The sequence below is a fragment of the Crinia signifera genome, chromosome 9 (assembly GCF_055691185.1).
Source record: "Crinia signifera chromosome 9, ASM5569118v1, whole genome shotgun sequence".
NCBI lineage: Eukaryota > Metazoa > Chordata > Amphibia > Anura > Myobatrachidae > Crinia > Crinia signifera.
In genome coordinates, this window is record NC_139225.1 from 128170890 (window position 1) to 128192727 (window position 21838).

Here is a 21838-nt window from a genome sequence, read left to right on the forward strand (position 1 = left end):
CGCTACTGCACTTGGCAGAGAAGTGGTACTGACTGGCATAGCCAGTGCCAGGGAGTAGAAAAATGAAGGCAACAAAGTCTCAGCAGGCTGAGCTAAGACATTCCCCCAACTACAACCTAATGTACTTACAGGAGTGACCGATTGAGGAATGTAGAATGGCTTTCGCACGTCTCGTTTTGAGAAACTAGGGGGAAAATCCCACACGTGCAAGTATGAGGGAAGCGTTCACCAGATCTGTGAGCTAGAGCTGCTGCAAATAAAACTGCGAACAAACTCGTAATGTTAATAATACCTGACTCCTGGATGTTTGCATGTTGTGATTACTATGTCCAATGGATTTAAAGAACAGTCTTTGGGGGGTATTCAATGTGTGGGTCACGGCAGTCGAGCTTGCTTGACCGCCGTGACCCAGTCCCATTCTCGGTCAGCTCGAACATGCAGGCGGGATTCAATGTCCCGCCTGCAGGGGAGCAGGAAGGGGGCGTGGCCACGAGTTGCGGCCGGGAAGAGGCGAGCTGCAGCGGGCAACTCGTCACTTCACGGACGTTCTCGGCAGAACAAGCCTGACAGCTTGTGATGTCGGGCTCATTCTGCCGAGATACCCTGCTCAATGCTGTCGGGGGAAGACAGCATTGAATAGGGCCTGGCGGGCATCTCCCCGACGATTGAATGTCCCCCTTTGTATCATAGAGTGACTTGTGACAGTTATATTGATGAATTTTGCTACAGTCTTGAGGACCTGTACAAGTTTAGCTGACGATGAAATGATCTGTTTATCATATTCAGTTTTTTGTGTTTTTTTTTTTAATTGCAAACTGTCTTCAGACTATGAATGATTTTGACTATCTGAAGTTGCTTGGAAAAGGGACCTTCGGGAAGGTAATCCTGGTCCGAGAAAAGGCAACCGGTCGTTACTATGCCATGAAGATCTTGCGTAAAGAAGTCATCATCGCCAAGGTAAGTGCAGGCAATGTGAGCCTCAGTCTGCGAGCCCACCTATGCTTTCACAGGCCCTTTTTTTTTTTTTTTCTATGTTGACATCCGCACCCCAAACTGTCATGGCTATTGTTACTACGTAGATGGTATTGTTGGAATTAAGTTGTGTCTTGATACCAGCACATCTGCCATTTATATAGCAGTGCATTTATTGAAGTTAAAGTAATATTGCTGTATTTCAGGAACATTGCCTTAAGGGGCCTACACATGCGTGGCGATGTTGCAGAGCGATGCTCGATGGCTTTGCACACAGCGACGTGTGCTGAGCCGTCTCTCAGGGCCAGTGTTCTCCGGTGAGAACACTGGCGATCTGACTAAAGTTATACTGCATACATGATCTAAATCGCCCGGAAATAGCGATGCACAGGGTCACGTATCGCTATGGTCTCCACACACGGAGCGATGTTGGGTCATTTTCTAAGCAATCTAGTCCGATCTCTTACAAATGACACACAACACGCTACATGTGTAGGCCCCATTACACTGGACACATACAGGCTCTCTACATTCGACACAATCTGGTGGCTTGCCACCTTGTGTTGATTTGTTGAATGGCTGACAAATGACACACACATAATCCAATACAGTTAATATTTCAGTCCTTGCCCAAATGGATAGTTACCGGTCATCGCGAGAAATCTGGCTGCAGCTTTAGGCCGGTGGTCAGATATTGGCCACCTGATCTAAGAATGTGGCCAGCATCACTTTCTTACTTATCCAGTGTTTTGTGTGGTCCTGATGACGTTTTGTGGTTTCAGGATGAAGTGGCGCACACAGTTACAGAGAGCAGAGTCCTGCAGAACACCAGGCACCCCTTTCTTACGGTATGTGCCATCAGTGCTTCATTAACATCTTACTCAATGGCTTTACAGGTCAGTCTCTCAATAATATATATTGATGTTTGTCTTCTCTAGGCTTTGAAATACGCCTTTCAGACCAGTGACAGACTCTGCTTCGTTATGGAGTATGCTAATGGCGGAGAGGTGCGATAATAATGTGCCATGTTTGTTTCCACCTTGACTGACAGTGGTCTGAGGTTGGCTGTGTATGTGTGTTGAGGGGGGTGGTTTGCATATTAGGTTAGTATGATCTGTGTGACACATTGGAAGTATTTAGTAAAGAATGTATGATGCGTGTGTACGAGAGATTGGAAACCGTATGTAGAGGTGCCATGATCAATGTGATATTGTGTACAATATGTAGAAGGAGAGTGTTCAGTGTGTGTGTAGTGAAATGTGTAAAGTATATGATATGGTCGGAGGGGTAGACTTATTATAATTATAGCGGTGCTAAACGCGCCGCTATAACAGTTCCTGCTTCATCTCATTAGCGAGGCGAAGCAGGAGGGGACACCGACAAGATTATTAACATCTTGCCGGCCGAAGCCGGGGATCGCTAACTCCCCCCTCCGGCGATGTCCCCTCCTGGAGACAGCGCATCAGTTAATACTGACGCGCTGTCTGCTTCTCCCCGGCCGGCTGGACTGCGCATGCGCGGGATCTCACTACTCAAGCGAGATCCCCAGCACAGCTCAGAGCCAGCAGCAGGAAGAGCGCTGTCCCTGCTGTGGGCATAGGGCATCGCTGCCTGCAGCGGTGGAATGGTCAGTGATGCTGACCGTTCATAAATCAGGCAGGAGGCAGTCGCGCTGTACCAAATAATATAACTGCGCTATGCCTCGCTGCCCAGCAGGTGTCATAGATCAGGGGAAGCGCTATCCCCTGCCTTAACGCACGGGGATAGCGCATATTCCGCTGATCGACACATCATAAATCTACTCCTGTGTGTCTGTTATTGGGTAGCGCATGTGGAGGAGTATGGTCTGTGTGTTGTGGGGTACAGTATTTGTCGTGGTCTGTGTGTGTGTGTGTGTGGGGGGGGGGGTACAGTATGTGGAGGAGTATAGTCTGTGTGTGGGTGGGGGGGTATTGGGTACAGTATGTGGAGGGGTATTGGGTGTGTTTGATATTGGGTACAGTATATGTTATGGTCTGTGTGTTTGGGGACAGTATATGATATGGCCTGTGTGTGGTGTTGGGTACAGTATATGGGGTGGTCTGTGTATGTTGTGGGGTACAGTATATGATATGGCCTGTGTGTGTTGGGTACATTATATGATATGGCCTGTGTATGTGTTGGGTACAGTATGTGGCATGGTTTGTGTGTGTGTGTGGGGTATAGTATATGCTGTGGTCTGTGTGTTGTGGGGTACACTGTATGGCATGGTCTGTGTGTGGTGGGGGGTACAGTATATGACATGGTCTGTATGTGTAGGGGGTATTGGGTACAGTATGTGGAGGAGTATGGTTTGTGTGGATATTGGGTACAGTGTATGATATGGCCTGTGTGTGTTGGGTACAGTGTATGGCATGGTCTGTGTGGGGTACAATATATGATGTGGTCTGTGTGTGGTGTTGGGGTACAGTATATGGAGGAGTCTGGTCTGTGTGTGGGGAGGTATTGGGTACAGTATGTGGAGGAGTTCTGTGTGTGGGGAGGTATTGGGTGCAGTATGTGGAGGAGTATGGTCTGTGTGTGGGGAGGTATTGGGTACAGTATGTGGAGGAGTATGGTCTGTGTGGTGAGGTATTGGGTACAGTATGTGGAGGAGTATGGTCTGTGTGGGGAGGTATTGGGTACAGTATGTGGAGGAGTATGGTCTGTGTGTGGTGAGGTATTGGGTACAGTATGTGGAGGAGTATGGTCTGTGTGTGGGGAGGTATTGGGTACAGTATGTGGAGGAGTATGGTCTGTGTGGTGAGGTATTGGGTACAGTATGTGGAGGAGTATGGTCTGTGTGGGGAGGTATTGGGTACAGTATATGGGGTGGTCTGTGTATGTTGTGGGGTACAGTATATGATATGGCCTGTGTGTGTTGGGTACATTATATGATATGGCCTGTGTATGTGTTGGGTACAGTATGTGGCATGGTTTGTGTGTGTGTGTGTGGGGTATAGTATATGCTGTGGTCTGTGTGTTGTGGGGTACACTGTATGGCATGGTCTGTGTGTGGTGGGGGGTACAGTATATGACATGGTCTGTATGTGTAGGGGGTATTGGGTACAGTATGTGGAGGAGTATGGTTTGTGTGGATATTGGGTACAGTGTATGATATGGCCTGTGTGTGTTGGGTACAGTGTATGGCATGGTCTGTGTGGGGTACAATATATGATGTGGTCTGTGTGTGGTGTTGGGGTACAGTATATGGAGGAGTCTGGTCTGTGTGTGGGGAGGTATTGGGTACAGTATGTGGAGGAGTTCTGTGTGTGGGGAGGTATTGGGTGCAGTATGTGGAGGAGTATGGTCTGTGTGTGGGGAGGTATTGGGTACAGTATGTGGAGGAGTATGGTCTGTGTGGTGAGGTATTGGGTACAGTATATGGAGGAGTCTGGTCTGTGTGTGGGGAGGTATTGGGTACAGTATGTGGAGGAGTATGGTCTGTGTCTGGGGAGGTATTGGGTACAGTATGTGGAGGAGTATGGTCTGTGTGTGGGGAGGTATTGGGTACAGTATGTGGAGGAGTATGGTCTGTGTGGTGAGGTATTGGGTACAGTATGTGGAGGAGTATGGTCTGTGTGGGGAGGTATTGGGTACAGTATGTGGAGGAGTATGGTCTGTGTGTGGTGAGGTATTGGGTACAGTATGTGGAGGAGTATGGTCTGTGTGTGGGGAGGTATTGGGTACAGTATGTGGAGGAGTATGGTCTGTGTGGTGAGGTATTGGGTACAGTATGTGGAGGAGTATGGTCTGTGTGGGGAGGTATTGGGTACAGTATGTGGAGGAGTATGGTCTGTGTCTGGGGAGGTATTGGGTACAGTATGTGGAGGAGTATGGTCTGTGTGTGGGGAGGTATTGGGTACAGTATGTGGAGGAGTATGGTCTGTGTCTGGGGAGGTATTGGGTACAGTATGTGGAGGAGTATGGTCTGTGTGTGGGGAGGTATTGGGTACAGTATGTGGAGGAGTATGGTCTGTGTGGGGAGGTATTGGGTACAGTATGTGGAGGAGTATGGTCTGTGTGTGGGTGTGTGTGTGTGTGTGATATTTGTACAATATGTAATATGGGGCAGAATGTAATGCAAAACCATGCCTTGTAAATGTTTGTCCTTTTTTTTAAAATCCATCCGATTATGGCCGGCATCTATTCCATCCTGCCCTATGCTCTGTGTGTGAGAATGGGTGCTGTGGTGTCTCGCATGTTTCCATCTCCTGACTCCCTGAACTGAATTTTGGAGAAATCTGAAACCGTTTTCAAACTACAACTAGAGTTAGTAACATCATCTAGATCCGGCATTCCCAACATTGGTCCTCAAGGCACACTAACAGTACAGGTTTTCATATTATCCAGGCTTGAGCACAGGTGACTTAATTAGTGCCTCAGTTTTTTTTTATTTAACCATGTGTGCTGCCACCTGGATATTACGAAAACCTGCACTGTATAGTGTGCCTCAGGAACAGAGGTAGTGAATAACCAGTCTAGGTCCTATCTTAATCTATTTGTACATGTCTTCTTGCGATTGAGGTGTCTGCGTGTGTCTCCACAGCTTTTTTTTCACCTGTCCCGGGAACGAGTTTTCACAGAAGACAGGGCACGGTTTTATGGTGCAGAGATTGTGTCTGCCCTGGAATATCTCCACTCTAGGAATGTGGTGTACAGGGATATAAAGGTACATAGTTGGCGATTTTATGGTTACCAGGGAAACATCTACTCGATTCGGACTTGTGATTCGTTCGTGCTGCACTTGCGGCCTGTTTGATTCTGCGTTCAGAATCTGACTAAATCTCAACCCAAGAAAGTTTTTATTCTTTTAGTTTAGAATAAATGTAATATAACTATTTTCTCCCATATCATGTTATGTCCTGTAGAGGGAGCAAATTGCCACTGAACTAATACTGCTAGGCAGTGATCTTTGTTCCCAGTACCGCCTTGGTTGTTGTGCTAACCGGTGATCTCATTTTTTTCCCATTAGCTGGAAAATCTCATGCTGGACAAGGATGGTCATGTTAAAATAACAGATTTTGGTCTGTGTAAGGAAGGGATAACAGATGGGGCCACTATGAGGACTTTCTGTGGTACCCCAGAGTACCTGGCACCAGAGGTAATTCTATTTGTATAGACTACATGATGTATACAGTTCCCGCTCCCAAGTCTTGCCAGCTCAAGCTTATGAGGCCTACACGCGGGACGACTGTGCTGAGCGATGCCGGATTGCACAGCAATGTGTGCTAAGCGATCTGTCACGGCCAGTGTTCTCCGGTGCCCGGCAATATTACTAGATTTATCCAGCATGCTGGATCTTAAACGCCGGACGATGTGACGCAGGGGGCCGCACATAAGGCTATGGCCCCTACATACGGAAAGATGTACAGGTGGAGCGCCTCTGGTTGTTGCGGGTCCTGGCAATTCTATCGACGACCATCTGATGGAGACCCGCGTGCAGACAGAAGGGGGCACGAGATGCTCACGTGCCCCATTTTGCCTCAGCACCGCCGCAGCTCCCCCATTGCCCCAACCCTGCCCGTCACCTGAAGCGGAGACGGGCAGAGATTCCGCTCCCCACCGCCATGTGGGCATGTGAGACACTCACGCGTCCCCATCAGATGGAGCGTCTCTCCGCCAGATGGCGATTCCCAGCGCTGACTGAGAGGTGCTCCACCTGCAGTGGCATTTTCTAAGCGATCTAGTCAAATGAAGTCAGATTGCTTAGAAAATGGTCTGAAATCACCCGGTGTGTAGGCCCTATTAGCCGCCTGCACTCAGCCATACAGAAGTGGTCATCCTGTTGTATGATAGGAGCCTGGACAGTGCTTCCTATAGTAGTATTAAGTATCTGACATACATCAGAATGTAAAGTGTACACAAGTTAAAACCATGAAAATCATACTGAGGATGAAAGGTACATGCTCAGTGGCTGTGAATTTGGGTTGTCACATAAAATAGGGTCTCTGCATTGGCTCCTCCTTTATCAGATTGCACTTTGTTATCAGAGCATGAAACCTCCGTTGTTTCCTTATATTGTTCTGATGTTTCCTTCTGAACGCAAGGCTCTGCATACGGGCAGGTGATTTAAGTTTATTGGTTTCAAGATAGAATAGAACTCCGTAAAGGTGCCCATTGAGCCAAGCGGCAAGATCGCATGCAATCTATCGCATGTGATCCCAATCAAGCCTGCCCGGCATAGCATTCCAAGAAATTGCTTTGCGACTCGCAGGCTCCGGTGTGATACGCACAGGACAGCGCATCAAACCCACTGTCCTTTCCCTGCAATTTGGGCTCTATTCCTCCGATTTAATTGCAGGAAAAGAGACCAAATTGCAGGTGAATTGCACAGTGTATGGGAGCCTTAAGAATATGTGTAGAATTCCTCTCTGGGAATATGTAACGGATGTAATATTTGTATGTATTTCTAGGTGTTAGAAGACAATGACTACGGGCGGGCCGTGGACTGGTGGGGGCTGGGAGTGGTAATGTATGAAATGATGTGCGGCAGGTTACCCTTCTACAATCAGGACCACGAGAGATTGTTTGAGCTCATCCTCATGGAAGAAATCCGCTACCCCCGAACACTGGGTCCAGAGGCGAAGTCTCTTCTGGCCGGGCTCCTGAAAAAGGATCCTAAACAAAGGTACCGTTGTAAGGACAGTGTGTCGAGTCATAATATTTTGACCACCTCCTTCATTTGGCATTGGCAGCGCTTAGCCCATTAAGTAGATCATGCGCTGGCTTGGTGGGTACAGTATATGGGTATGGTATAACTTACCGACTGTAGGGATTTCGATGGTCGTTTCTCCGACATCAGAATCCCAACTGTCAGGAGCCCAACAGGAGGAGCGAGTGCATTTAAGCTCCCTGCGAGATTGCTGGGCTCACCACATGTTTTCTGCCTCTATAGGGGGTCGTGGGAAAATAGCCCATTTAGGGGGGTATTCAATCTTCGGGTCACGGCAGACGAGCTTGCTCGCCTGCCGTGACCCAGTCCCGTTCTCGGTCAGCTCGACCGAGAACATGCAGGCGGGATTCAATGTCCCGCCTGCAGCGGGACGAGAAGGGGGCGTGGCCGCGAGTTGCGGCCGGGAAGTGACGAGATGCAGCCGGCAGCTCGTCACTTCCCGGCTGTTCTCGGCAGAACGAGCCCGACAGCTAGAGATGTCGGGCTCGTTCTGCCAGGAAACCCTGTTCAATGCTGTCGGGGAAGACAGCATTGAATAGGGCCCGTCGACCATCTCCCCCACGGGAGATGCTCGACGGCGATTGAATATCCCCCTTAAGCTGTGATTCCGATATCAGTCATCCGGCTCCTGGATACATAAGATGTGCGGCCGTCTGCACACACCCCACTCGTTGCGGTCATCGATCAAAGGGGCGACTATTGGCTTATAGCCAAGAGTGGCCGTATTTCTGAAACAGCGCAGTTGTGAACTGTTCACGTTCTGCTTTGGTGAAGGGTATATCGTGAGTGGACAAATGACTTCATAGCAGAATAACAGACATGCCATTGATGTCAGAAGTGACTATCTGCTACGATGGTGCGTTAGGGTAGACGGACATACTACAGTGGAGCAGCTCACCGTCAGAATGAACCTGGGGGATACCAGACTAAATGTCTAAACCAACAGTTCATCGAAGCCTGCTGCGTATGGGGCTCCAAAATCAAAGGAATAGTCACTGCAACTTCCCTAGCGAAGGTGCATCAGCGGTATTAATTTGTTCAGCGATATCGTAATTTGACCTCTGCTGTTTGGCAAAGGGTTGCCTTCTCCTTCTTGTTTTCTACTTCATCCAACGGATGGATGTTGCCATGTCAGACAAGAAACCTCAGAGTATAACCACCCTGCAACCATTGCTGGAAGAACACAAGCTGGTGGTGGCAGCGTTATGTTCTGGGGAATCTCTTTGTGGCATTTTCTGGGCCCACTCGACCAATTTTGGTTATAAATCCATCATTGCAGATCATGTACACCCATACATATCGATGGTCTTCCCTGGGGCGGATGGGATCTTCCAGCAAGACAGTGCGTCATGTCGCTCAAAATGTCCAACAGTGGTTGGCCAAGCACGACTAAGACTTCAAATCCTTTCCTAGCCCCCAAATTCCCTGGACTTGAACCCAATTAAGCATCTGTGGGACCCCCATGATCGTAGCGTTGGCTCTATGGATCCTCCGCCATGCACCCGCTATAATAATGGTCAAAATAATGTGACTCAACTGTGCGTATCCATGTACATGTTGAGGCACCTAAGCAGATATTTTACTGATGTACATAAATAGCTGGTTGTTCGGACAGTAATGGCGAATTGCCATATCTAGTTGATGGATGGACAATGACTTGGTCGACCACTAATGTTTCAATGCGTCTAGACATCTATAAATGGTCGGCAGTATCTAGACATGAACAGCAGTTCGACACCAGCAAAAGGTTGACCTAGGACATCATAAACATCCAAAAAAGTGAGAAACACGTGTTGACCTTGTTATGGTCTACCACGTTACCATCAACATTTTGCTTGTGTCAATCTACTGTTGGGCATTATTATGCGTCTAAGTAGACGCGGCCGACCATTAGTGGTCACCTATGTGATTGTATTGTAATTCATGGTTATGGTATAGTGGATGGACAATCCAGTGACTGAAGCGGTCTTCTAATATTGTTAGATCGATCTAATGAGTGCTGAGAGTTTGTCATATGCATGCTATCTGCAGAATGTCAGTGCAGCGTAGACTTAGTATACATACTTTATATACACTGTATGATCATTGTAGTCTGATTCTCCCTATCCAGGTTAGGGGGAGGTGCAAATGATGCCCAAGAAGTAATGGATCACCGGTTCTTTTCTTCTATTAACTGGCAAGATGTGACCCAGAGGAAGGTGAGTGATAGCGCAGGGTGTCTAATGGCTCTTCTCCCCAGGGGGCATTGTTCTATGCCAGACATGTCTCTATATTCATTTACCCACCTGTGGTCATCTTCCAGCTGCATTTATGATCAATAGGATAATTCTTAGACTTAGCAGCCTATTTAAGGCCAAGCTGTTAGCATTATGCACAGTAAGTGGCCATAAGCATTACAGGATGTTTGATAGGGGGAAATGCGGATGTTTTTCTCTGTGGCCACCACTAGATGGCACCCAAAGCAACAATTCAGTTGTCACTCTGTTCGGATGCGATTAGCCCTGTTCTATTTGCTTGATGGGAAAGCGTAATATGAAGTCACTGCTGTTTGGATACTGGGCGGATTCATAGTTTGTGGCAAAACAAGATAAAAACAAAAACACTACTATTTTTTTTCGTTCCGAGTAAATACTGTCTGCTTTCACATCATAAATGTGTTTTTGCTATACCATTCAAGTAGGGATGCTTAATCCCGGGAATCAGGGTTATGTGCCACTGGGATTGGAGCCACAGGTCGGGGGGGAGCTGTAAGCGCAGGCCGCGAGGTGAAGGGTTCCAGCAGCAGGCTTATGTAGCGTGACCTATGTCCAAGTCATGCTGCGCAGTGGGAGCTCAGACGCTGCGCCCGGCATTAGACTGCTGATTGGAGCTTTCTTGGGCTCACAAATGCTGATGTCATCTTTCAGAGCCCTGGAGTCCATTTCTAATGACATGCATATGTATTTGCAGGGATTTCCCGGGATCAGTGTAAATGGGGCTGTCCCGGGTCGATCCCAGGTCTGAGTGCAGTGTGAAAGGGTACATTCCTGGGTAGAGTCCCGGGAAGCATCCGGGACCACATTCCCAGGTATGACCCGGCTCTGCGAGTGTGAAAGGGGTATTAGGGGCCAAATCCCGGGATCCCACCGATCCGGGGATTGACCACCCTACATTCAAGCAAAGACTTTCCTGTTGACCATGAATAAATTGTGTGTGCAACTACAAGACACACTGGCAACTACTGGTGCCCACATACTGTATGTACCTATCTTTCCTTCAGAGGTAAAGTAACAAATGGTTTTCTTATGCCTAGCTCACCCCTCCCTTCAAGCCGCAAGTCACCTCTGAAATCGACACCAGATACTTTGATGATGAATTTACGGCTCAGTCCATAACAGTAACGCCACCTGACAGATGTAAGTGAATGTTCTGGTCTCTTGGTAATGGTATAAATGGTTGACCGCGTCTAAGTAGACATCAAAAGCTCAATATGCAAAAGTTGACACAAGGGTGTTTTTTTTTTGGTGTTTGTAGATTTCATCATGTGAACTCCAAATTAGTGTACTGTGTTCCATTGCTTCGGGCAAGGTGCTTCGCTCCACTACACCTGCGCCTGGCCCCATTTACCGTTCCCGATCACAGTCCATGTGGATGATGAAGTGTAAAAAAATAAAATAAATTCTTGCATTAGTATGTTTGAAATGAGCACTCTGAACAGAGTCGGTATGAAATGCCGGTGGTTGGAATCCCGATGGTCGAAATACCGGCGCCGGAATCCCAACACCACACACTATTTTATTCTCCCTCTGTGGGTGTCGTGGACACCCATAGAGGGACAAAGTGCCGGCATTCCGACCGCTGGCATATTGACCGCATCCTCTCTGAACGTGTGTTTCGCTGCCAATATGTTTGTTCCGAACACGTGGCAATAAATGTTATAACCCGTCAGGTTTCAGGGATTTAGCCGCTACATTTAAAGCCATCATTTCTTACAACGCAAAACCCAGCTGTTCGTGAATTGTAAAATAATTAATGCCGATTGGTAATTAATATCAATCAACTAAAGTTGGTCTGCGGATATATCTCTTGTCGGATTGGGCAGCATGGTCTCAATACAAACTGCCCGATCCGTCATGCCTGGAGCCAAAACTGGATGGGCTCGCTCAGTCGAGCTGTCAATCACCTACCACTCGTGTGCGAGCGGTCGGTGGATCGCCCATACACACAGCACGATACGCTGATATGTCTTTAGATATATAAATATATATATATCTGGGATCGGCTGTGTTGCATAACTGGGAACGACACCATTAGCTGATATTTGTACTTGCTGTGAGAAAAGCCGCAGCCACATGCATCGGGGGTCTGTACAGGTTCAGACTCTGTTGCACATAGGGATGACCATCGATGATTCAAAAATCATCGATTGTTTATGGCCTATGTCAAATACTTTTGCCATCAATGGGGAAACCAGACTGTTTCCCTCCATCAATGGCACAGCAGAACCAATGTGGTTGGTTTTTTTTTTCCAAGGTGCTGGGATCCAAACAAACCCTGAAGCCCTGCCCCCACATTCTAATTGGCCCATGAGCCAGTTAGTTTTAGCTATGAAAATGTATGACCATCAATAGCTAAAACTATGGATGGATATCCATCACATAGTTTGTTACCATCGATGGCTGGTGCACCGATGGCCATCCCTAGTTGCACACCGGTGTACAAATGTCACAACTTTAAATTGGTCTGTGGGGTCTAGCAATATATTGTGTTGCTCCCAGTTTTATGGGCCTGTCCCGCTGATAGAGATTATGTGGAATAAAGACAACGTTGTATAACTCCAATGTGGACTGATTCTGTCTCTCTCTCTATTACAGATGATAACCTAGATGCCTTAGAACCTGACCAGCGCACTCACTTTCCCCAGTTCTCATACTCGGCCAGCATTCGGGAGTAGACTTCTAATTCAAAGAGGCATTCGGGGGAGAGAATATGAAAGACTCTTTTTACTGAAAGTGGAGAATATTCTGTCCCCTTCTGAAATGGGACAGTAACCATGTACTTGCCTACCGTCCCCGAATCTTCAGAATTAAAAAAAAAAAGACTACATCATTTTGCAGAATTTACAAAACAAACTATTTGCTATATAACATGGGCCTTCATCGTGGAATGAAAATACCTTCATATCTTTTTATTGCCTTGTGCTGGTGGGGCAGTAACAGGATTGTAAGCCATAGTGTTGGGGAGAGACAGGGGAAAACATCCCAAAATGTTTTTGCAGCTACTGCCTCCGACAAGAGGCCCAGTCGCTCCTGAGCGTCGTCCAGTCCTTATAACGGTACCGTGATTTTACAATGGGAAGGGGGAGGGGTGGAAAAAAACGTGTGTATCACGGGTGGCTCTATTCGTGTGTTTCGTGGTAGGAATCATAGGTTGTAGAATGTTTGGACGGTTAGTTGGGTCTAATGGTGCTCTTCCACTCAGTCGGTACATGCAGGAAACACAAGATATATTATAATCGTTCCCGTCACATAGTCACCTCCTCCTTTTTCTGCAGAAGTTAATGACTGTGCTGCATTGTGCAGCAGCAAGTCTGTTCTACATCCCATAGATGAACTATGACACTTCTTAAATATGGGGTGTACACCGTGAGCACCTGCTTTCCACAGGCATGTAAGTGGCTTAGCTTCTATAGCTGAATTTATAAAAAAAAAAAAAATTTATTTTTTTTTTTTTTTTTGTCCAACAAATTAATTTTTCGGGTCAAAAGCAATAATTTTGTGTTTAATGTATGTGTAACCCTAGAGGTAAATACTTTAGTTTTTTTTTTTTTATATCTATATATATATATAACTGGCATGACCCAGCACAAGAAGAGCGACTTGACAATATAATTATCCACCAACAGGCAAAATCCAAGCAAGCTCATTGGTTGAGAGCTTTGTCAAATATGTACAGTATGTCCCGCCTTCCGACTTTTGTGGAATGTACCATTCATCAGGACTCCCTGGAAATTAGGGGGTCGGGCGGGGTTATTGGTTTACTTTTTCACATGAATTTTTCCCCTTAAATCGTTGTTAGATTTTTTTTTTTTTTTAACAAAGGCTGCAGCATTCCAGACAATAAGAGCTGAAAGCCGCAGTTTGTGGAGCAATAATGGAATTTCTTATTTTACAGGATTACTGAAAAGTCTGGTGGGTGGGACTGTGTTGTAATTCGCAAAAGCCTCATTTAAAGGGGGCGGTCCCACACACTAGTTCTAAATATTAATCTATTTCTCCTTCCTGAGGATAGCTGTTATTTAATTTAGCTTGTGAATGTCTTCATCTTCCTCAGTCACACTTGTAGTTACGTTTCCAGGAAGTAGATGATTTCAAAATGTCCTCCAGAATGTCAGTTTGAAACATTTATGAATTAATTTTGACAGATGGGCCCTTTAAACTTTGTTGTATGAGGTGAATGTCTCTTATCTCAATTTTTTTTTTTATTATTATTATTATGTTTTAGACATTTGAGATAAAAAACACATGGTTTTTCTCATTACGGTCTCCTTTTTTTTTTTTCTGGATATAAAAAATATTTTAATGTGTTTTCTGTTTTTTTCGAGTTACTCATGGCATAAGCTATAAAGAGAAGGTAGCACTTGGCCTGTGCTTTTTCTTTTTCTTTAAACCAGGAGTTTGACACTAAAATAATTGCCTCTGTCACTTTTTAAATGGTTTGAAAAAAAATAAAAAATTAAGCCATGAGATTTGTAGGCTAAAAAAATAAGCGGGGACTTTCTGGGATTTGTGGAGAAGAATTAAATGTTTGGCACTAGGGGCACCCTAATTGCAACACCTCCGCTCTTGTAACCCTCTGACTTCATTAAATTGACCCCTTTGCTGGTAGACCTGGTCTTAAAGAGCTAATGGGTATTCTTTTATGTTACATACATAAAAAGATCTGCCAACTTTACCGAAATCTGGGGGGATATTTAATAGGATGAGAGATTCAGAAAGTGGGAGTTTTGGTAAGAAATCTCCAGTTTTTTTTAAAGCGGCAATCATTTACACTGCAAAACCAGTTTGCCGTGTAAATGATTGCCGCTTTAAAAAAACCTGGAGATTTCTTACCAAATATCTCACTTTCTGAATCTCTCATCATATAAAATTTTACCCATGGTGCAATTCTTCCTGGCAGCAACAAAGTGCTATATTCTGTAGACTTGGTAAAACCCACCTTAAGGTGCCACACTCTGGCAAACAATTGCCAATCAGCCTATTTCTGACCGATCGGTCGACCAGGGGGGACGGCGGGGTGTAGCCTATGTGACGTCATGTGATGCTACGGCACATGGTGCAGGGGAGGGGCATAGTTCAGGCACACTATGCACTGCAGCAGAAGGTACAAGTAGCGGCCGTGCGAGAGGGGTAGAGCCATTACAGATTTCTGACGTGCTGGATTCCTGCTCCTTGTGGTGGGAAGCGCTTAAAACTAGTCTGCCTGGTGCTGGCTCTACACTTCGGTTCTCTCCCCACGTCCGAACAGAGCCGTACACTTTGCCTGTCCCCCACTGCTGCCTGCTAAAATGCAAGCTGTGAACACAGTGGCTGTGGGGAGACAGCACCAGTGCCTGGCAGACTAGTTTTAACGTTCTGCCAGGAGCAGGGACCTGACACATGACGACAAAATCTTTTCAAATATTTGTACATCTTCCCTGCAGCAGGGCATCCTGGCATGTCGCTTACCATTTATGGTTTTTCTAGTGGACTATGCTGTTCTTCAGACTCCGGTTACCTCCCAAAGGCAGTCTCTCTGGTTCACTTCATCCAGGGGATTGTGGTCTCGGCCTTTCACTACCCTGAACATTCGCTGTAGGAGGCCTTGTCCGAAGACATGTAACACTATATGGACAAAAGTATTTGGCCACACCTGTTCATTACTGAATTTGGGTGTTTCAATCAGACCTGATGCGATAGGTGTATAAAAGTACCTAGCTGCGCAATCTTCATTGTAAACATCTGTCATACTGTACATAATGGATTATATTAAAAGTGCTCAGTGACTTCGAGCGTGGTTCTATAAGATGCTACCGCTGCTGAAGGACGGTGTGTGAAATTTGATCCCTGCTCCATATTCCATTGGCTTTGAATATGCACAAAAACTATTCAACGAGTTCTGCACCAGAAATTCGGATAGAATAGAATCAAAGCGCTGGGGTGATGGAAGTTAAGAGAGAAAGAAAAGCATAGAGAAAAATAGTTTGCAATACCAATGAAATAAAAAAAAAAATGGTACTCTTTACTTATCACGGCGGCCATCGCGGGCATTGAATGCACTAAAAAATTGGGTGCGTCGCTATGCCCGCGATTTCCCATAGGGAACAATGTTAAATGTCTCAATTGACCCGATTTTCCTGTTCAATGCCTCAATTGACCCGATTTTTCCATAGGAAACAATGTTAAATGGCCCACAGAGGCCAAATAGGCACCCTGAAGTGTGAAATGGCCCCCACAATTGTTAACACCACCCCACGATCAACATGAACCCGAATCGTGGCGAGCGCAGCGGTACGCGTCCTACGACCTTTTCATACCCCCACTATCCACGTCGGCGTGGAGTTGAGAATAGAATAGTGTGGCGAGCGCAGCGAGCCACCGAGCCCGAAGCGTGGCGAGCGGACGCGGATACCTGTGAAGCCCGCGAAGGGACGCGTTTACCTGTGAAGGTATCCGCGTCCCCTCGCGGGGGGCGCGCTGCGCTCGCCACGCTTCGGGCTCGGTGGCTCGCTGCGCTCGCCACACTATTCTATTCTCAACTCCACGCCAACGTGGATAGTGGGGGTATGAAAAGGTCGTAGGACGCGTACCGCCGCCGCTCGCCACGCTTCGGGTTGATCGTGGGGTGGCGTTAACAATTGTGGGGGCCATTTCACACTTCAGGGTGGCTATTTGGCCTCTGTGGGCCATTTAACATTGTTTCCTATGGAAAAATCGGGTCAATTGAGGCATTGAACATGAAAATCGGGTCAATTGAGACATTTAACATTGTTCCCTATGGGAAATCGCGTCGCACCCGATTTTTAGTGCATTCAATGGCCGCGATGCCCGCGATTTTTTTTTACCTGCGATGCCCATGATCAAAATCGTGGGCGCCGTGCTAGGTAAAGAGTAGCAAAAAAATAATTTAAAACGCCAGTTCAAATGACTGGAATGTTTTCAGCTCTTTTTCAAGTGCAGAAGTCCTGTAACAAGTTTAGCAGATAGCAGTGATGTTGAAGGCTAACGTTCCCTTACTGTATAACGGAGTCTTGCTTGTAGCGATACCCACTTCACGCCGGAAGCTCTGTGCGGCGACTTCCGGTTTCAGCGCTCGTACTCGGATGCGGCTCTCCACTTGATACGGCTTCTGGACTTTGCTCTTTAGGCTGCGCTAACGCATTTCATGCCTGTGACACTTATTCATGGATGACAACAGTGGTTATCCTCCCTCTATTTATTTAGGGAACTTTTGAAAAACTTTATTCATAAAAATGGAAATCACTGTAGGAAATTGCTAAAAATTGGAGGCAACCGCATGTTGTAATCCAATGGGTAAAAATTTACTAAAAAATGGTATTGCAATTTTGAAAAAAAGAAAAAGTAGAAGAATAGTAGGAAAGCAAAAACTTGAAATAAGGTTTATTCTCAATAGTTTCTTGTTTAGTATTTAAATGGCTATTATATTTTTGGAGGAGAGTTTTACTTTAAAGGAAACTTTTTATATCAAAATCTATATTTAATCCATAAGGATGTAAGGTTTTCAAGTGATCCATTTTGTTTCATTTTTTAATAATGATGATATCAAGTCGCCTCCTCTCCAATGTTTAGTGATTTTCTAAATGCCTGTGAATTTCATAAGTGATGGATCTTGGGTATGACATGCTCGAAAGTGATTCGATACACTGTGAGTTTGAAGTTCTTTTTTTATGTTGTATACATGTTCTCATAGTCGAATTTTAAATATTCTCTTTGTCTGGCTGATGTATTGAAGCCCGCATAGGCATTCCAATAGATATATTAGGCCTTCTGTTTCACAGGTTATTTGGTCCTTTATTTGATATATTTCATCAGTTTGATTTGGATTTAAATTCTTTTTTTAATTTGCACTGTTTTTGTTTTGTGATTTTGCAAGTGAGGCAGTAAGAAAAACCGCCATTATTTTTATTTTTTGTTGTCTTTTCTGGTGAGATAAAGCTTTTCGTGACTTTTAAATGTTTTGCTTTTTTGAAGATTATTTTTGTTTGTTTGGTACAATGTCCTTCAATCCATCATCTAGTTTCAGGATCTGCCAGTGTTTTCTTAATATTTTGTCAATTTCTTTATGTTCACTATTGTATTTTGTAATTAAACTTATTTCATATTCTGTATTCTTTTCTTTGTTTGTATTGAATAAGGTCTTTTCTTTCCATATTTTCAATTCTTTCTATTTGCTTTCTCATTGTTTCGTCACTGTACCCTTTCTGAGTGAACTTGGTTTTCATGATTTCACTTTGATTTTGAAAAGATTCCTTGTCGGTGCAATTTCTCCTTAGTCTTCTGAATTGACCTCCAGGGATATTGCTAAGCCATTGTTGGTGGTGATTGCTTTTCATGGGTAATACATTATTTCCACTGACTTCTTTTGTGTGATTTCTGGTGTGTAATTTCTCGTCCTTGATGTAAATTTCTAGGTCTAGATACACTACTTCTTCACGACTAGGGGTAGAGGTAAATTCAAGGCCATGTTGGTTGTTGTTCATGTAGTTTAGGAATTCTTGTAGTTACGTTTCTGGTCCGTCCCACAGGAATAGCAGGTCTTTGTAACGTGTCCTCTATTTATTATTGTTCCAGATTTTTTCTTCCTCCCAATGTGCTACAAATAAATTCGCATAACATGGGGCAAAAGATGTCCCCATTGCAGTGCCTTTTGATTTGTTTGAAGAATTCACCATGTGATCAGAAAAATGTTTCAAAATAAAATCTATGTTCTTCATTATTAAATGTATTTGTTCATTTTTGAGGTCCGTCATTGTGGAAAGGAAATGTCTTGTTGCATTTGTCCCAGTTCGTGATCTATGCAAGTGTATATAGTGACTTAATGTCACATGTGCAAAGTATCATTCCTGGTTTCCATTCTTCTATCTCAAGACACTGTAAGATATGCATTGTGTCCTTGACGTAGCTTTTCTGTTGTATTACTAGGTCTTGTAGAAAGCCGTCAATATATTTTGATAATCTTGACGTGATGGAATCAATGCCGGAGACAATTGGGCGACCTGGGGGATTTTCTGCATCTTTCAATTTAATTTTTCTCTTTTCTGGTAGATTATTATATCTTTCTCCACTAGTCTTTGGAAAGTTTCAACATGTGCTCCTTTGATGAGAGACAGGAAAAATGTGGATTTTTTCTTTACGTTAGTACGTTTGGCAAAAATTTTTTTATACAAAACCAGAAAACATTGAAAAATGCAAACATACCAACTTAAAGAAGAAATCCACATTTTACCCGTCTCACATCAAAGAAGCACATGTTGAAACTTTCCAAAGACTAGTGGAGAAAGATATAAATAATCTACCAGAAAAGAGAAATTAAATTCAAAGATGCAGAAAATCACCAGGTCGCCCAATTGTCTCCGGCATTGATTCCATCACGTCAAGATTATCAAAATATATTGACGGCTTTCTACAAGACCTAGTAATACAACAGAAAAGCTACATCAAGGACACAATGCATATCTTACAGTATCTAGAGACAGAAGAATGGAAACCAGGAATGATACTTTGCACATGTGACATTAAGGGGGAAATTTACTAAAGGAAATTTGTAAAAAATAGGTGTATTTGTATCCAGAAATACACTTATTTTTGACATTTACTATCCCGAAAATATTTCAATTCGTATTGATAGCACATCAATACGAATACGAATTGCTGTATTTTCGGGATAGTAAATGTCAAAAATGAGTGTATTTCTGGATACAAATACAACTATTTTTTTACAAATTTCCTTTAGTAAATTTCCCCCTAAGTAACTATATACGAACTGGGACAAAATGCAACAAGACATTTCCTTTCCACAATGATGGACCTCAAAAATGAACAAATAAATTTAATAATGAAGAACATTGATTTTATTTTGAAACACAACTTTTTCTGGTCACATGGTGAATTCTTCAAACAAATCATGGACATCTTTTGCCCCATGTTATGCGAATTTATTTGTAGCACATTGGAAGGAAGAAAAAATCTGGAATAACAATAAATATAGAGGACACTTGAAAAGCTGGAAATGTTACACCGACCTGCTATTCCTGTGGGACGGACCAGAAACAGAACTACAAGAATTCCTAAACTACATGAATAACAACCAACATGGCCTTGAATTTACCTCTACCCCTAGTCGTGAAGAAGTAGTGTATTTAGACCTAGAAATTTACATCAAGGACGAGAAATGACACGCCAGAAATCACACAAAAGAAGTCAGTGGAAATAATGTATTACCCATGAAAAGCAATCACCACCAACAATGGCTTAGCAATATCCCTGGAGGTCAATTCAGAAGACTAAGGAGAAATTGCACCAACAAGGAATATTTTAAAAAACAAAGTGAAATTATGAAAACCAAGTTCACTCAGAAAGGGTACAGTGACGAAACAATGAGAAAGCAAATAGAAAGAATTGAAAATATGGAAAGAAAAGACCTTATTCAATACAAAGAAAAGACCTTATTCAATACAAAAAAAGAAAAAAAAATACAGAATATGAAATAAGTTTGATCACAAAATACAATAGTGAACATCAAGAAATTGACAAAATATTGAGAACACACTGGCAGATCCTGAAACTAGATGATGGATTGAAGGACATTGTACCAAACAAACGAAAAATAATTTCAAAAAAGCAAAAAATGTAAAGCGAGAAGTCCCGAAAAGCTTTATCTCACCAGAAAAGACAACAAAAATAAAAATGATGGTTTTTCTTACTGCCTCATTTGCAAAACCACAAAACAGTGCAAATCAAAAAAAAGAATTTAAATCCAATCAAACTGATGAAATATATCAAATTAAGGACCAAATAACCTGTGAAACAGAAGGCCTAATATATCTATTGCAGTGGTTCTCCAACTCGGTCCTCAGGACCCCACACAGGTCACATTTTCCAGGTCACCGGGCAGGAGCGCAGGTGTACTCATTACTGACTGACACATTTTAAAAGATCAACAGGTGACACATTTTAAAAGATCAACAGGTGGAGCTAATTACTTCTCTTGATTCTGTGAGGAGACCTGGAAAACATGCACCGTGTGGGGCCCTGAGGACCGACTTTGAGAACCTGTGATCTATTGGAATGCCCATGCAGGCTTCAATACATCGGCCAGACAAAGAGAAAATTAAACATTCGACAACATAAAAAAAGGACTCCGCATATCGAATCACTTTCGATTGTCATAACCACGATCCATCACTTACGAAATTCACAGGCATTCAGAAAATCACTAAACATTGGAGAGGAGGGGCGTGGCCTAGCGGTAGATGGTGTAGGACGCGTGCCTGCTGAGCTCCTGACCAAATAATCCTGTAAACACTATTTGTCGCCGGGGAGAACCTCTACTTCGCTAGGGACAGGTGACCTGCATGCCCCTGATCGTTTTGGCACTGAGGTGAGGTGCCTGCTCTGAACGGAGTGACCTGTGTCTGGCTTGGGAGGGATATCTCCTTGCTGAACGCGCTACCCGGCGCCATCTTGGGACGGAGAGGAGAGACGACGGCTGCTGCTGCGGCTGCTGCAGAGGCTCATCGCGCGGGACTACACGGACGACGACCTCCGTGCTCTGCGGTACCCCCCGTCTGCTCTGGACATATCATCTCTGTCCGTCGGGGGTCTGTGGAGGGGGACTTGCTGCTGCAGGCGCGCAGACGCCCGCCGCGTGAGAGGGACGGCGGCGACGGAGGACGCTTCTCTCTCCGGCATCCACCTGTGACGGCAGCGGTGCTGACGGAGGGGTAGAGGAGAGAACAGCTGCTACTTGCTACAGATCTGGGCGAGCGTGCCCCCCCCTGCCTGACGACCGGCTCCCGGAGAACTCCTTATCCAGGCCCTGCGTAACAGTGAGTACCCCTGCCACCATCTTGAGGAGGGAAAGCTGAGAGGCCTAGACGCCCCGCACATCCTACTGAGACACTGCGGCTTATAA

General features: G+C 44.7%; 1 protein-coding gene across 3 annotated transcripts in view; it reads left to right on the forward strand.

Annotated features, from left to right (window-relative positions):
• Window positions 1-14182, forward strand: part of AKT2 (AKT serine/threonine kinase 2) — a 40750-nt gene extending 26568 nt beyond the window's left edge. For all 3 annotated transcript variants that reach the window (XM_083159737.1, XM_083159738.1, XM_083159739.1), the window contains exons 6-14: window positions 826-957; window positions 1755-1820; window positions 1911-1979; window positions 5540-5662; window positions 5966-6094; window positions 7407-7621; window positions 9777-9864; window positions 10959-11061; window positions 12520-14182. In XM_083159737.1, coding sequence (XP_083015863.1) covers window positions 826-957; window positions 1755-1820; window positions 1911-1979; window positions 5540-5662; window positions 5966-6094; window positions 7407-7621; window positions 9777-9864; window positions 10959-11061; window positions 12520-12599 — 1005 coding nt within the window. In that variant the 3' untranslated portion in view covers window positions 12600-14182. The remainder of the gene's footprint in view (window positions 1-825; window positions 958-1754; window positions 1821-1910; window positions 1980-5539; window positions 5663-5965; window positions 6095-7406; window positions 7622-9776; window positions 9865-10958; window positions 11062-12519) is intronic.
• Window positions 14183-21838: the final 7656 nt, after the last annotated feature.